At 41.0% G+C, this 17,707-nt stretch overlaps 1 protein-coding gene across 1 annotated transcript; it reads right to left on the bottom strand.

Moving 5' to 3' along the window:
* Positions 1-515: 515 nt before the first annotated feature.
* On the bottom strand, positions 516-16,033 carry RSL24D1 (ribosomal L24 domain containing 1). Its single transcript, XM_003418382.4, has 6 exons — positions 15,901-16,033; positions 11,270-11,383; positions 9,498-9,570; positions 4,449-4,512; positions 2,188-2,273; positions 516-927 (listed from the first exon to the last, which is right to left on the bottom strand). Exons 1-6 carry the CDS (start codon positions 15,979-15,981, stop codon positions 854-856), a joined length of 492 nt encoding a protein of 163 aa, XP_003418430.1. The 5' UTR covers positions 15,982-16,033; the 3' UTR covers positions 516-853.
* Positions 16,034-17,707: the final 1,674 nt, after the last annotated feature.

Here is a 17,707-nt window from a genome sequence, read left to right as displayed (position 1 = left end):
CTCCAGGGCTTTGTTTAAAACTTTTAAATAATATGTAGGCACCCATTTTAGAAAAGATTTCATCTTATGTGCAAATAATGCACACTCTATACATGAATTCTATTTTCCAAAAATTACGAGCTTTTTCAAAGAAAACTATGCAACAAAGTTTAAAAGGTACTAGGATCCCACCACTTCTAACTCAATGCCAATCTGGAAAAATAAAGCTTGCTCTACCAGGAATCTGAAGTTAGAACAGAATACTCTACAGTGTGGAAATTAATAGAATTTTGTGCCATTTCCATTTAGCTCTCACCTCCAACTTCCAGAACTAGCTAGGAGAAAGTTAAACATAGTCAGAACAGTTCAACATAATGAGGCTTCCATCTACAAGGCCATTACGCTCTTCTAAGATGCTATTAACCTACACGGAAAATCTTAAAAACAAAATAAAAATATCATCAGGCCAATTTTCATACAGATTGTCAGTGCCTTGTTGTGTCCCCCTCTTCTACAATACTAATAAAGGGAGGAAATTACTGCAAAGAAAATTTTATTTTGTATATCATTAGCCACGAATTTTTGTCACTACACAGATGCCGTGCAATGACATTCTCCAAACGTAGACCATTTTATGCCCACAATTCACTTCTGTTGTTACAAACAGAATTTTCCTATTTACACATCAGTGAAGATTTAACACTGAGATATAATCAAACATCTATAACATCTGAGGTTTTACAGAGAGATGTATTTTTAATCACCTTTCATTTGAGTGACCTTATGTAAAAAATACATCAATCATTTAGAAGTTCCAAGTCTCCAAAGAAGTTTTCAATTGCACACACAGAAATGGTTACAGACAGTGAGATTTTTAGGACACATCTTCCATATCCACGTCCTCTTGTAATTTCTGTACCATTTTTTCTTCCAGCTGCTTTCCTTTGCCTTAAAAAAAAAAAACTTTATCAATTCACTGTCACCTTGCAGAAGTCATACTAACATTTTACAAAGGACCTGGAATGATTTAGAAAAATTATTAGCTATTTCTAAGATATGTAAAAATAATAATAGCAAAATGTATATGGCACTTATGCTATCCCTTGCATTAAGTAAGCACTTCACATGTATTTGCTCATCTCACCCTCACTGCAACCCCCATTTTACAGATGAGAAAACTGAGCACATAGATTAAGTAACTTGCCCAAGGTCACTCAGCTAGTAAACCTAGTAAGTCGAAGAGCTGGGATGTAAACTCTGGCGTTCTGGGGCTGGGGTCCCTGCTCTGAACTCTCTACCACCTTCCTCAAAGAGGGTTACCTAAAAAGTTAGATACAATGCTCACTCCTGTTCTTTTCCAGGTGTCAGTTCATGTCATCCACACATGGAATGCATTATACACATTCTCCACGGGTTTACCTACTTTGTTTTAATAAAATTTGGTGCAAAACTAATCTAGGTTTTACACACATCTACTTAACATGTGATTACAGAATTTGACCTTTATTAAGGCTGACATGGAATCAAATTTACAAATAAATCTCACCAAAATTTCTTACCTTTTAAATAATCTGCATAAATTATTAAATTATATAACAAATTGTACTTGGCACTGGCTAAATAGGACTGGTTTTCTAGAACTTCACAAAAGAAACCAGGCACATGAACTGCCCAAACTACTGAATAACAGTAAGTTAAACACAGAGAAGGATTAAATATAAGATAGTTCTCAAATTTTAGTGTGCATCAGAATCCACAGGAAAGCTAATAAAGAACACAGAGGCCCAGACGCAAAGGGCCCAGGCCTTTGTATTTTCACCAAGATCCCAAGTAATCCTGCTACCAACCAAAGTTTGAAAACCGCTAACATAAAATATAGTCCTTTAATCAAGACAGGTGTGATGCAAAATCACCTATGAAATTATTACTCAAATCATTTTGCTTAACTTGGAGAGCTAACTCACGTAACAAGATTTTATGAGTAGGGGAAAAGAAACACCACATGCAATAGACTGACTAGGAAATACACTGAATGAACCACATTTTTATAAATCACGTCATATCATAAATGTACTATGAAAGATTAATATATAAATGAAAAAGACTTCCCTTAAAAGTTAGGCGACACCCAATTACACAGACCACAGAAGGCTGGATTTTCTATCTCCCCGCTTAAAGCAAACAACTCCTGTGCTATGCAGTACTCACCTGCAAGAGGAGCCCGGATGAGATGGATGTTTTGCTTGACTTCTTTGATGTCCTGAACTTTCTGTAGCTCTTTATTTTTCTTTAACCTAGAATAGGGCAAATCGAGCCAAAAGTTCAGTTACTAAAGCTTTTCTAAAAGCCATTAATTCACAATGTGGTTATTAAGTTTCATTAATTAATTTAGTCACACAGATGGAATGGAAACCAGGTGGCTGCCCTTCTGTTCCCCCACCCCCGCCCCAGTCCATCCAGAGCAGAGCATCATCAAATGAACGAAGAGTCTCCCTGTCCTCTAAAATTACTCACAAAAAAGCAGAATCTATCTTACATTTACCCCCAAATTTAAGGTAAAGCCACCTGTTCAGCCTTAGAGAGGCACATTTTCTTCCTTCACAACTCAAACTCATAATGATTTTCCAGTTTCTAATTAGCTCAAACAAGGTTCCTACACTACCAACTTCTTCATCCACTGCACCCTAGTGCCTAGTCCAGCATCTGGGGCAAAATGGGAGCTCAATAGATATTCAGTGAGTCAGTGGAGAAATGGCATTGAATGAAGAAAAGAATTAACAGAAATCAGCCTCTATGACACACACCACAGTGCTCTATCTCAGAAAACAATCTCAAATTGTTAAAGTGCCTACATCTTTTCTCCTCAGATACCAGTCTCTACGTTACCTAACTTCTAAATCGTTCAGTAAATACGAGAGCACAAAACACTGAAAGTCGTTCAACAAAAATGCTAACAGACTACTTCTCAAACATTTACACCTCTTTTCTGTAATGCTTTAACATTTTTTTTTTTTTAAATCACAAAGCTGCTGGCACCTGCTTCTTTTCTATAACAGACATCCATAGTAATTAGACTATAATAATATCCTAACTGTGAACAGCCAATTCCAGGTGGGAAGACAGAAAGTACAAGATAAGTCTTAAACATTCTGTTAGGCATAAAGCAAGAAAGTGCCTGAAAAACAATGAGGCCTAGGAGAACACCTGATGCTGCTCCCACAGGCCAACCTGTGCACTTAAAAATCAAAAAACCAAGCCCAGTGCCGTTGAGTCGATTCCAACTCATAGCAACCCTATAAGACAGAGTAGAACTGCCCCATAGAGGTTCCAAGGAGTGCCTGGTGGATTTGAACTCCCAACGCTTTGGTTAGCAGCTGTAGCAGTTAACCACTATGCCACCAGGGTTTCCCCTGTGCACTTAGGATATCAAAATAGACAACAGTAAAGAGTTACAGCCCACTGAATGCCACAAGACCCACGAACACACACAGATATGAATGAATGAATGAATGAATGAATGAAACAAAGGGAGAAAAGAAAGCTCTTACATGAGAAACCGAATAATAAATGTAGAAGAAATGACAGAATTAGAAAAAAAAACGACTTGCCAACAATCACGACAGTAATTAATTCAGGAAAGACTCTCTCCAATGGATGCTAAAACCAGTGAGTACAAGTCTGAAGAACAGGCTCTTTGCAGAGTCTCAACGTATCTGCCCCAAGATACGTATTAATTAAAAAGGGGAAAAAAATGGTAGCTTTCCAGTGGAGAAACCTGGCAGACACAATCTTAACCAAGTGGTCAAAGTTACCATCACCAATAAGGGGATATCATGTGCTTCCTGAGGGGATGCACTGAGAAGGATACACCATCACTTCATGATATTCTTGCCAGAGGTACTTAGCCTCAATCTAATCATGAGGAAATGATCAGACAAAATTGAGAAACATTCTATAAAAATCACTGACCTAGTCTCTTCAAAAATGTCAATGACACGTAAGATAAAGAAAGATGAGAAACTGCTCCAGACTGAAGCAGGCTGAAGAGATATGACCACTAAATGCAACGCATGAGCCAGGATTTCTTTTGCTGTAAGAAATACTGGAACAATTGGCAAAATCTAAATCAGGTTTGTAGACTTTGTAATAGTATTGTATCAGTGTAATTCCCTGATTTTGATATCTATAGCAGAGTTATGTAAGAGGGCTCTATTTTTAGAATATACACACTGAGGTATATGTAAGAGGAAAAGAGTGTCACGTCTCCAACATACTATACACAGAAAGACAAAGTGAATGTGGTGCAATGATACTAAATATATACAGTAAATCTTCGTAATATTCTTGCAAGTTTTTGTTAAATCTGAAATTACATCAAAATAAAAATTGCAAAAAAAAAAAAAAACTAGTGCCTCTAGATTTCTACCAGTAATTATTTTTCCAAGCATTACTTTACACAAGTTTCCTACCTGTTCATTATAAATGTAGCCTGGCGCTTCTGTTTGATCTCTTCAACTCTCTTCATTGCTTCAACTACAAAAAAAAAATTCATAAAAGTTAGCAGCACATTTATGCACATCCAAGCGGTAAGATTCTAATCAACAAGTATTTTAACAAAGTATTTCTTTATTCTGAATGCCTGATTTACAAGTGTATTTAAAAGAAAAAAATTCATTGCCAAGACAATCCCTACTGAAAGGGGTGAAGAAAGTATGTACTCTTGGCTGACACCACTGACTTACTTGATCTTTCACAAATATCACTTCTCTCGTGTTTACTTTGTGAAAGCCTTCATTTCGACTATATTTACCTTCTACTTTAAACCAGTCCAACGCTTTTCAAATTTTATTCTACACAGAACTTGGATTAAATGCAACTAATTTCAATGGCAATGGGTGGGGTTTTTAATACCGTCCTTAGTTTGTAATCCCCATGAAGACAGCACCTTTCTGGTCATGATCACCACTTTTTCTTCAAGTGCCTGGGTTATGGTCAGCACTTAAGTAAATATTGGTAGAATGAACCAATCATCAATCTTGCCACCATCCCAACCACCAAAATACAGCTATTTTGGAAAATGTGTACAGGAGCTTATACTGGCCAAAAGAGAGCTCTGAATCTATACCACGATGTCCAGTACAAGACAAACAACATTTAATTTTAAACTTTCTAATATCTACATTAAAAAAAGTAAAAACAGATGAAATTAATTTTAATGATATATTTTGTTTAATCCAATATATCCAAAATATTTCATTTCAACATCAATATAAAAGAATGATTAATGAAGAATTTGCACTCTTGTTTTTATACTAAGTCTTCAAAATCTGGTGTCTATTTTACATTTACAGCACACCTCAATGAGACACATTCCAAGTGCTCAGCAGCCCTCATGGCTTGTGGCTACTGCTGCATTGACCAGCACAACTCCCAGTCTAACTCCTTAAAGTATACGGTCGGTCACCTGCCAATTTGAGGAATTACAGTAAATTCACATGGTCTTAAAGTATCTCCTCAGAATACACTTACTACGTACAAAGGGTAAAAGTGCAACCCTGCAGTGCGGAAACATGGCAGACACACCGTAACCAAGCAGCCAGAATCAACATCGCCAGTCACGGGACTCATCGACAGCAGGCGCCGCCTCACGTGACGCACTGGCGACAAGTCAGCATCACTTCTGTGATGGTCCTACCAAGGTGCACTACCTGAACCTACCCAACTAAGATTTTATACCAGGTATCTGGCCCATGTTCTTCAACAATGGCAATGTTATAAAGCGTAAAGAAAGACTTGGCAATTGTTCCAGGTTAAGAGACTAAAGAGAGATGATATGTACTGTTCTCACCACTCTTGTTACAAAGGATATTACTGGGATAATCGGAGAAATCTGAATAGACTGACGTTAGATAGAATTGTATCAATACTGCACAATTTAGGGATAAAGGAGCATCACGTATGCAACTGACAAACTATTAGAAAAAAATTATACAAGAGAAGGAAGGAAGGGAATGGGATAAGAAGGGAAGAAAGATGAGAGGGTAAACTCAATTAAATGTTAACATTTGGGAAATCTAGAGGAAGAATATCCAAGAAGTCTATTTCTGCAACTTTTCGGTGAGTCTGAAATTATGTCAACATCATCATCGCCTGGGAACTGTCTAGAAACGCAGAATCTTGGCCCCATCCAGACCTAACGAGCTCACCAGAAGGCTCCATGAGGCCTCTAGTATTAAAGTGACATCTGAATGGATAACTCTAAGAAAACATCAACTCTAAATCTATACACGCTCTAAGTTTAGAATTAATATCGCCTTGACGGCAACGAGTTCCTATCCCCTGAGCCCTGGTGGCACAGAGGTTAAGGGCTCAGCTGCTAACCAAAAGGTTGGCAGTTCGAATCCACCATCCACTCCCTGGAAACCCTATGGGGCAGTTCCACCCTGTCCTATGGGTCATTACGAGTCGGAACCAACACAACAGCAATGGGTTCGGAATTCAAAAAGAGTCGTAAGGCCAAGTTCTAGTACTCAGAGCTATTTCCACACCTTAAAGTTACTCAGAAGAGGAATAAACACAAGTGGCAGGTAAATATTTTCCATAGAATAATATGCTGTATTTTCAAACATTCTATAAAAGCAAAAACGCTTTAAATATAGAAAGCACCTAACAAATATTAAAACTTGATCTATAGCACAGAGACACCTGAGGGGTTAAAACACAAACTACTGTCCCTAGTATTCTTGCTTTTGAAGTTCTCCTACTGCTGTTTCTGTCTACATCCATCAGCAGCTTGACAAATGCCGCCCAATCCACATCCGCACGTAACCCAGTAAGGTAACTAATGAATATAAAACTACTGTCAGTAGGTTCTCACAGACAAGATAATACTGGAATACTGGGGATGTGGAGAATCAACCAATCTTTTCAGAGGGCAATATATGATTTCTGGAACACTACTGACATTAAAGAGGCCCTGCTGGCACAGTGGTTAAAGCGCTCAGCTGCTCATCAAAATGTTGGGGGTTCGAACCCATCAGCCGCTCCGCATGAGAGTCGTGGCAGTCTGCTTCTGTAAAGGTTTATAGCCTTGGAAATCCTATGGGGGAGTTCTACTCTGTTGCTATGAGTCAAGATTGACTCAACAGCAGTGGGGCTGTTTTGGTTAACTGAGAATAACTTCTTTTTTTTACTAATTATGCAAACTAGCAGGAAACATTTTTAAGTTTCAGAAGACTCTCATACTCTCTCTACCTAGCAGATCTTCTCTAAAAAGTCTATTTTTAGGATCCCAAAACGGAAAGGTAACAATCTGTTCAGGGGAGGAAAAAATCAACAGAGCACTGCTTCTTACAGAATTTACAGTTAAATATACGAGCGGGGTAAGGGAGTCAGACTCTGTGATAATACCTGAACCAATTACCGTCTAACAGAAACAATAGGGAAACTCAGTAAAATGCACCTAAGGGGCATGGGCTACGTGTGCCTTATTCATCTTCATATTCCCAGAAGAAACAAGGTACTGCCAGAGTCAGTGCTTAATAAATGTGTGCTGAACTAAAGTAATTAAGAAAACTGCAGAAAACATTATCGCTAAAATAATATGAAGTCTAAGCACAGCTCTATGACGTGAAACCAGCATGGGAGATTATAATAACTAAATATCCACTATGACTAAATGGGATCTGCAGCTCAGACTCACTGTCAAGCCATTCACCAACTAGAAGCAGCTATAAAATATGTAAAAACCATCTGGAGACGCTCTTTTCAGGTAGGTACAAAACGAAGTAAAACTGAATGGGGACCAGAAATGATTCAGAACTTTCCAAAATGTGAAAACACCCAGAAATCTAAGAAACTGTCTTGACAAGGGTACCTTTTGGATTATTCTATAAAGTTATTAATCTCTTCAGAAATCCTTGATTTTTAATCAGTGTTATTTGTTTGCCAAATAAACTCAGTAAAATCAACTGCTTTTCAGAACTTAACTTTTTCCTCTAATTACAGAACAGGAAGTAAAGAGACAGCCCTTATTTAAAAAAAAAAAAAGAAGAAGAAAAATTATCTGGTCAAACTATTCACACAGCTGCAACTTTCCTGGGTCAAAGACTTAACAAGCGTAAAGTAGCATCGCTGCCACATTTATGTAATCAGAGAAGGAAAAAGAGGCAGACCATTTAGGGCTATGTGGAAAAGGTAACACAAATCTCAACTCTGAACACTCCACATTGTTCAGGAGGATAAACAAAGCTTTGTTAGGTGCCATCAAGTCCATTTCGACTCACAGTGACAGAGCAGAACTGTTCCGTAAGGGTTTCTAGGCTGTAAATCGTTCTGGGAGCAGATCACCAGGTCTTTCTCCCACAGAATCACAGCCCAGCGCTTAACCGCTGGGCCAGCAGGCTCCTTAGACAAAGCTGGAGAAGGTGTCACATACTACTACCAAGGTCCACAAGTTTTCTGTTCCTCCCGGAGGTCTTGTGGCTGACGGAGGAAAAGGTGTTCAAAGGGCTGCTCTATGAGCTAATATAGGAGGGCAATAAAGTTCAGGAATTCTAAACCTTAGGGACTTCTATTAACAAACCCTATCACCCTCACAGCCAATAATCAGAAACAGCTAAAGGTTGCGTAAGGGAGCCATGGGGGGAAACAGAAAGCAGGGCTGAGGCTCAAACACACAAGAACACAGAAAAATCTATAAGCACCTTGAGGCACCTAAGTTTTACTTTATTAAAGTCTCAGCCTACTTCAGGGGGAAAAAAAAGACAAAAACTAAATATAATTGCTTTTAATTTCAGTAGCCTGCAGTTTCATTAAGGAGTCCAGTGGTAAAGTGGTTAAGCGCTTGGCTGCTAACCCAAAGGTCAGCGGTTCAAACCTACCAAAAGCTCCACAGGAGAAAAGACCTGGCAATCTGCTTCCATAAAGATTGGTCTTGGAAACCCGACAGGGCAGTTCTATGCTGTCCTACAGGGTCACTAGGAGTTGGATTCGATTCATTGGCAACAGGGGTAGCTTCATTAAACCAAGCACTCAGAAGAAATTCTGTTAGAAATTATCACCTGAATAGCTGCATTTTTTAATTTTACATGGGCACTAAATTTTCTAAGTTATTTAAATAGACTGTTTATAGCCCCAAAGTGATCTAGTAAAATATGTTGGGTTTTGTGTATATTTTGATTATGCCACACTCCCCACCACAAAATTATTCTCCATCTCTTTTTTTCCTTCAGATTTCTGGATGCTTATATATCTCTGTGTGGACACTTCAAATAATAGCCAATTTAATAATTACACTGTATTTATAACAGATATATCAGCCAATTCTGAAGAGGATTTTTGGATAGCTTATAACAAAAAACACAAATACTCAAGAACCATTAAAGCAAGGGTAGAATAATAAAAGCCAAGCAATAAAAAGGAAAATAAAATTAATATTTAAACCATTGACATTAAAATTAAGGTAACAGCCCAAGCCAGTCTCTCTTAAAAATTCCTGGTATTCTCTTGTGACTTACTAGTTTTACTCCACAGCTCTCGCTGGTATTTGACAGGTTCATTTCTACGTTTTTCAAATTCAAATGAATTATCCTACAGAAGGAAGAGAGAGAAATATATACACTTCTGTACATATACACACACACGGTTTAAGACAGGTAGAATGGTACCATTTCTTAAAACTTATTCTCTTTTTCCTAAGAGTTCAGGGTGTCAAACCACACAGACGAAGATTCCCCTCCAGGGTGCTCTCACAGAATACAAGTTTTCAAAACCTATTCTCCTTTACATCCTCTCTGTGTAAGATACCCCTACCGAAAACACCTCTGCATGTGAGCGATTCTCAAAGGGAGGGGAGGGGACAGTATCGTCCCCATTCCCAGAAGGGCATGTCTAACAATCAAGGGGATTATAAACAAACTAAAAAAGGTTCCCTAATATCCCATCCTGAGGTAAGACTCGGTCAGAAGACTTTTTATTAGGTTCAACAATATGAAATTGCCATTTTTCATAGATTAAAAACAGTCAAATATCAAGAATTTCCTGTGATTCAACCTAAATGCCTGTTACAGCACAAAAGTGTGAAACCAAACATCTTCAAATAAATGTAGTGCTAGCCTGAGAGTCTTCAGGTCTCCTCCAAATGTAGATGCCAGTTCTCGAAGTTGGTATTTTGACAGTTAATGATGCCACTAATCCTAAAATATGTAAATTAACTTCGGAAAACCTGCAAGTTTCTTGGAAAAACTACAGGTATCTTTTGGTTTTCACATCTATCTGACACAGGCACAGGAAGTGCATTCACTCTGTATTTAGCTGTTCTATTTACACGCACTTATCTCTATCCAGGTAGCAGTAACCTCAGAAATGACAAGATAACTGGTCACCAGTCAATGACCTTGGCTGACATTCTTCCTTCATTCATGCAGGTGCCGCCTGCACTTGAAGTGCTATGCTTCTCATCCAGACTGAAAATTACTTGTTACAAAAACTGTGATTTGGCCTTGCATCTTGTCTGAACATTTCCTTAAGTCCATTGAAAACCTCTGATTTTAAGGAAGCCACAAAAGGGCTCCACAGCAAGTGCCTGCAGACCCTGCCCTGAAACAATGGAGGTAGGAAAAAGGCTCTGGGGGAGGACGAGGTCATGGAGGAAGGGGCCAGCTTAAAGATCTTCCTCCGACAAAAGCAGGCTATGCAGCAGCTTTTAGCTCCTCCCTTTACAGGGGTCAAATGTGGACAAGCTTCAGCAGATTCCTACATCAGCTCAGTACAGCAATATGATGATGACGGGCTCACCCCATGGGACTCCCTAACCCCTGACTGCGCTATTCCTCCTCACACCAACACTACTAACTAATTTCTCTGCTCTCAAACAGTCCTGCTAAGGAAACCTAGGAAGTGATACATGAGTCTATTATAAACCTCATCAGAGCCTTCGCTGCTGCTCAGGAATTCCTCAATTCACCCCTTAACTTCCCCTCAAAAGCTTTGTCCAGAATTTCCAGCTTCACACATTTTAATGATTTTCTCCTTTGTTTGCAAGAGCTAAAAACAGCTTTGGAGAATAAGAGAAATCACTTCTACAAACTACATGGAGAATTTTTCTTCCTTTCTCCAGAATTACCACTTTCAGGATCATGTGAGAATAAGATTATTTTCATAACCAAATACACATAAAGCACTAATCGATCATGTTACAGGATGCCTTGTGATAGTTAAATCATATATTCCAAAAACACCAAAATTTTGGGGAAATGTAAACACTATGCTGGTAGCTGGCTGTACTCACCACTGTAAGCTCTTTACCAGCAGCTTTCCGGAACGCTTTAGTCCACCTGACTTTGCGAGGATTACGCTTCTTTTTAAAGTTTTTATGACATTTGGATTTACAGAACCTGAACACCTATAAGAAACGTAAATTAAAAATTGAAAGGTCATCATTAGAAGTTTTTTTATTACAAGTGTTAACCCCCATCAGACAAAAAATGACAATGGTTCTCACGCACAATTTCTCCTACCTACTCACAACCTTATTTAGAAACATGAGGGCTACTTTGGCTATCAGCCATCATCCCAAATAAAGGCTAACAGCCCCAAAAATATGATTAAATACTACTAATTTTTTCAGAGTAACAATAAAACCTTAAATAAAAGGAATAATTTTAAGGAAAATCATTTAGGTCTCTTTCCAATTCAGGACAATTTTCAAAATTCACTTTCTATATATCTCAATGGGGATAAAAGTTTCAAACAGCCATTTAGGAATCTCCTTTGATTATTTCCATTTATCTTGCTAAAAGTACAAAATAATTTCAAAAGTGACTAAAACTGGCAATAAACCTGTTTTCTAAACTATGTCCAAAGTCCTACTGGGAAGACTCCGTCCTGCTTTAACTCTCCACCTTCATCCCCAAAAAATCTGATCCTTTAACAGTGATCCTTCCGTGTGCTCCTGAAATGGCTCAGTCCAAACCAAACCCACCGCCACTGAGTTGATTCCCACTCATAGCGACCCTATAGGACCGAGTAGAACTGCCCCATAGGGTGGGTTTCCCAAGGAGGGATTGGTGAATTCAAACTGCCAATCTTTCGAACTGACGACCTTTTGGTTAGCAGCTGAGCTCTTAAGCACTGTGCCACCATTATATAAGTCTAAAATGCACTATTTTGTACTTTGTAATGTGTTATTAAGGAGTCCTGGTGGCTATGAGTCTTCTGAATCGACCTGACAGCAATGGGTTAGGTTTTTTGATTTGGTGGCACAAAGGTTAAGAGCTTGGCTGCTAACCCAAAGGTCGGCAGTTCAACCTGCTCAGCGGCTCCACAGGAGAAAAGACCTGGCAATCTACTTCCACAAATATATACAGCCTAGGAAACCCTATGGGGAAGTTCCACTGTCTATGGGGTTGCTACAAGTCGGAATCGACTTGAAGGCACACAACCATAGCAACATGTTACTAAACATAACCACTTGTGTGTATGTTATGGGGGGAATCTGAAGGAAAAAAGTAATTATTTGGGGTTTACGGATCTTGACAAAAAAAAAAAGTTTAATTTTCATTATGCAGAAGGCATGACCCATAACAAAATAGGTCAAAATGAACAATTTAACATTTCAGACTAAATATACCTATGGAAAGGAGCCATGATGGCACAATGGTTAAGCACTCAGCTGCTAACCCAAAGGCTGGGGGCTCAAACCAACCCACCCACCAGCTCCACGGGAGAAAGATCTGGCTCCTGTGAAGACTACAGCCAGAAAACCCTACGGGGCAGTTCTACTTTGTCAAATGGAGTCACTAAGAGTGGAAAATCGACTCATCAACATCCGACGACAGCATGCTTGTGGATACACCACATCCCGCGATACTTTTCATTTTACGTACACTCTGTTCTGTGGAGAATTGCAGGCCGGTCACCCTACACGCCAGGACACGGTTCTCTTAGAAAGAAACCAGTTCAATCTGACCTGGAACCACACCTCCTGGAAAGCCTTTTCCTAAGAGATTTGAGTGAAAGTAAGTCTACATTCTTGACTTAATTTCAAAGACTAGAAAATATAAAAACTACTGTAGTCTCAGGGAGTAATCCACTATGAAATCATTATCAGTAAATTTTATTAATACTTTGAATATTTCCAACCAAAGTACTACTACCTCTTAAGGAAAAGCCTCCTAAATTTAATACGTACTAGACAACCTCTGGAGCTCTGGTGATACAGTGGTTAAGAGCTCGGCTGCTAACCAAAAAGCTGGCAGTTAAACTCCACCAGCTGTTCTTTGGAAACTCTATGGGGCAGCTCTACTCTGTCATATAGGGTTGCAATGAGTCAGAACTGACTCAACAGCACCTAACAACAACAACAGGCAATCCCTAGGTAAATCCTCATGTCTGAGATCTATCTAACGAGAGGGGTGACCTCCTCCTGGGTCTCCTCAATTCCAATCAGGCCAATGGGAAGTTACAGAGAAGTAAGTCTGAACTCCAAATCTAACAGGCGGTACCTAAAAAGTACAAAGGAGACTGAAGTCCCTGAAGACATGAAGGGGATTCAATCAGCAAACAAGGAACATCTATTACGTGCCTGATGTTACACCAGGTGCTAGAGATAGATGGACAAAACATGGTACCCCACCTTGAGAAGTCTAGTAGTGATGGGACAGCCTCATTTTGCAAAAAAGAGAGCAAAAGATCATACTAGGATAGAAACAATGGAATGAAAACTCTATACAATAATCATGCATAAAATAATATGGAAACACATCTGAGAAAGTGGTTTCTACAGTTGGGTAAGTGGTAGATGCATTGTGTACGAGGCCAAGTTCATGGCTCAAATTTCCCTTTTAATCTAGTCCTGTATTGTCATACTCAGTCTTCAGCATCCAAGTAATACTATCTAATACCTTAGCCTCAAAGTTCTTCAACCCTTTCTTAGTCCACTGATGCAACACACACTTACCAAGCACTCACTAAATGTGTACTTGTCCTGTTTGCAAAGCACGTGAAAATACGGGGCATTCGTACTAATTCTGCCCTTCAAATGCTACCTAAATGACCCTCGTGAAGAGTGTGCTTCTTATTCTTAGCTCAAGTACATACACAAGACTAAATGGACAGCTCCAGTGCAGAGGCGAGATGTGAAGGCAGAAAGGGACAGGAGCTGGTTGAATGGAAACGGGAAATCCGGAGTGGAAAGGAGGAGTGTGCTGTCACATTATAGAGGGAGCAACCAGAGTAACATAACAATGTGTGTGTATGAGTTTTTGTACGAGAAACTAATGTGAACTGTAAACTTTCACTTAAAGCACAATTAAAAAAAAAAAAAAAAGCTACCTAATAAGGCTAAGAGAGAAAGTTTCTATGAAGAGAGTTTCTAAAGCTAAGAAACGAACGACAGAAGGACTAGTTAGGCTATAAAAGTGACAACTGCCTATCTACAAAAATGGCAGGAGGGCAGAAAGAGCAAGGACATCACTACCCTTGCAGCTGTAGAACTGGGAGGGCTTGATAACTAGATACAAAAGGGGAAAGATTCAGAGTCTCAAGTTTCTAGCAAAAATGTCTAAGCAGATGACAGTGGTACCAATTCAGAGGACAAAAAGATTTGAGGTAGTAAGGAATTGTTTTCCAGGAGGTTCAGTGTTAGGTACAAGTAGGATTTCCCTGTCTGGGTGAAAATGCAGATTTGGACCTAAGGAAATAACAGATTTGGGAAACATCAACATAGGAAAAAATGAGATACTTGTTCTTTATCAGGGCTTCAAGGCCTCTACCTCTTCTTATTTCGCAGTCAACTCTGTTCTGGACCCATGGTTCTTCATTAGAACAAGCTGGCTCAAAGTCAATTCAACACTGTCCTTGTTATCCACACCTCATCATCTTGATCTTCCACTGTGTCTACAAGATCAATACTCAACTCTAGACAGTTTCCACAATCTACTGTTCTGATTCCAACATCCAACTGAAAAACACTGGACAATAATAAAGCCATGATGACCAGATTATCCACAATGTCATATTGTCCACTGTGAACCAGATCCTGACCTGGCAATCCTTCGGTTCATTCCCTCTGCATTTCTTTCTATGCTCCTGAGAGCGCGTATTCCAAACCTTCTGTATGCTCTTTTAAGTTCACAACTTCGGGCGCTCAACTTCAGCAGGAGCACGTGCTCCTGATTTAATGGAGTCAATACCTTCAGGCTTTAATGGAGACATAGGGAGCTGAAACAGGAACTGCAATTCCTCAGTGCGTCAGAATCACCTTGTTAAAGACACAGAGTCCCAGGTCCTCTCCCTCGACTCCTAGAGGTCCTAACTCAACAGAGGAATTAATATTTTTAATAAGCACCCAGTGAATTCAGAAGCAAAGGTAAGAGAAAGCAAATACGTGTTTGAAAAAAAAACAGAAACGGGAATTCATATATCACTCACAGTCTTTCACACCCAGGCCCTACCTGTATTTATTTATAGACCTATTATGTTTGTACTTAGAGTCCTAGCCTCTATCATCACCTACAATCCAGTAACCACTTAACCAAACAGATGCAGTTACTCCTTTGGTGCCTCTGTTCAAACTATGCACTCTCCCTCCGCCCATCAGAGCTTCTCTTTTCTACTCCAATTTCAAGACCCAGAACAAATGTCACCTCCTTGCTGACTCTGCCTGGGCGTGCACTAGACAGTTTCCGGGGTTCAGGTCCGGTCCGCGGGAGGGACCGGGCCGCCTCACAGAAGCCCAGCTTCTCCAGACTCCGACCAGATTCGCTGAACCTCACGGACAAGGGTGCCCCGGTGACCATCCCCTTCGGGGCGCCCGCGAGAGGAAGCCCCCAGGCGGAGGCCTAGGCCGGAGTTCTCCGCAAAGCCACCTCCGGAGCATCGCGGGGACCCGCGGGCGCGCGCTGGCCTCAGACGCCTCACCTTGCAGTCGTTGCGGACGAACATCATGCCGTGGCCTGGGTAAATGGGCCCAGAACAGAAATAACACTTTTCGATACGCATGTCGACGCCGCGCGGGTATCCACCGGCGAAACGCCGGGCTCGAGAGGAAGTGACGTGGCCCCGTCACCGGAAATGATTCTTCCTAGTCTCTGACCCGAGCAAAGGGCGAGCGGCCTTTGTTCGTCGGGGTTCCTGGGAGTTGGCCGGAACGGGACAGCGCCTCCTAGCGGCTACGTGGGCAAAGCCGCCCTTCCGCGGCCGTGTGGCGCAGGCGCAGAGCTGCAGACCGGGCTTGCGGTCCTTCCGGCAGATGGGCTCGGCCTGGTCTCCAACCCTTGGGCGTAGTCTGTACAGGGGTCACCGTGGGTCGGAGTGCACACAACCGCAACGCGTTGGGTTTGGGTTTTTTTAAACCATATCCTATATGTCCACATTTAAACCGGTTGCCATCCAGGCGATTCCGACTCATAGCGAACCCTTCATCGACGTTTACGCATATCTTTTTTTTTTTTAAACCTATGGAAGCCCTGGTGACGCAGTGGTTAAGTGCAATGGCTGCTAACCTAAGGGTCGGCTGTTCGAATCCCCCAGGCGCTCCTTGGAAACCTTGCGGGGCAGTTCTACTCTGTCTTATCGGGTCGCTGTGAATCGGAATCGACTAGGCACCGCGTTTATACTTCTGTCTGGGAGGCTGTCCACTTGGGGCGGTCCCTGAGGAGCTCCCGATCCCGCCGATTCCGTCCGAGCCCAGCCCACCTGCCGTGGAAGCGGCGAGGACGACGCCCGACCGGGAACCCGGGCCCTGGGTCTAGAGGCTCGAGGGCTTCACCAAAAACCGAACCAAACCCACTGCCGAGGGGTCAGTTCTGACTTGGGGACCCTATGCGACCTCAGTTTGTGACCACTTAGAGGCGCTCTCAGCTTCGCCCTTCCCCCTCGTTAAGTACTAAACATAAGTGGTAAAAACGCTTTTACGGGAAACTCAGGTTCCCCCGCCAGAGCTCCAGTCCTCCTCCCTGGTGTCCGTCAGTCCCTTATTACTAAGAGGGACTTCCTGGGTGTAGACAGACGTGTATCTGTGTGTGCGGGTCTCCGCTCCTAAAAACGCCGAGGAGACACCCTTTTCCCCCTCTCCTACCTGTCTCCCCTCCCTGCAGAGAGAGCTCCTTGAGGACAGGGGTGTGTCTGTGTTGTTTACAGGTATATCCCAGCGCCTGGGACGGTTCCTGGGACCAATATTTAACTTTCTTTTTCACAATGGTATATATTCCATTGTATGACGGTATCATATTTCAATCGGTCCCCTGTTGAAGGACAGTTGTTTCCCATAAGCATCCCTACTGTTTTTTGGGTTTTTTGCAAAAGTTTACCCATGTAGAACTGCTAGGTCAGAGGTTATGTGCAGTTTTAAACTTTGGTAGATAAGATCAGATTGCCTTCCAAAGTTCTTAGCAATTTACGCCCTCACCAGCCAATTAGATGCCTGTTTCACCACACCCTTGTCAAATGTAGGAGCTCAGCTGCTCCCCCAAAAGGCCGGCTCGTTGGAAACCATGGGACAGTTTCACTCTGTCTTATAAGGCAGCTATGAGTCGGAATCGACTCCACGGCAACGGGTTTTGGCTTTTGAGGTAAAAATGTTTTTCGTTATTATTTTAACTTGCATTTTAGTTGTGAATGAAGAATCTTTACAAATGTTTGAAATCTATTTTTTCTGTGAATTGCCTGTTTATGTCCTGTACACGATTTTCTATTGTCTTGTAGATTTTTTAACAGCATTTCATAT

This window comes from Loxodonta africana, chromosome 13 (assembly GCF_030014295.1).
Source record: "Loxodonta africana isolate mLoxAfr1 chromosome 13, mLoxAfr1.hap2, whole genome shotgun sequence".
NCBI classification, from domain to species: domain Eukaryota; kingdom Metazoa; phylum Chordata; class Mammalia; order Proboscidea; family Elephantidae; genus Loxodonta; species Loxodonta africana.
This window is presented reverse-complemented; position numbering and strand designations above follow the sequence as displayed.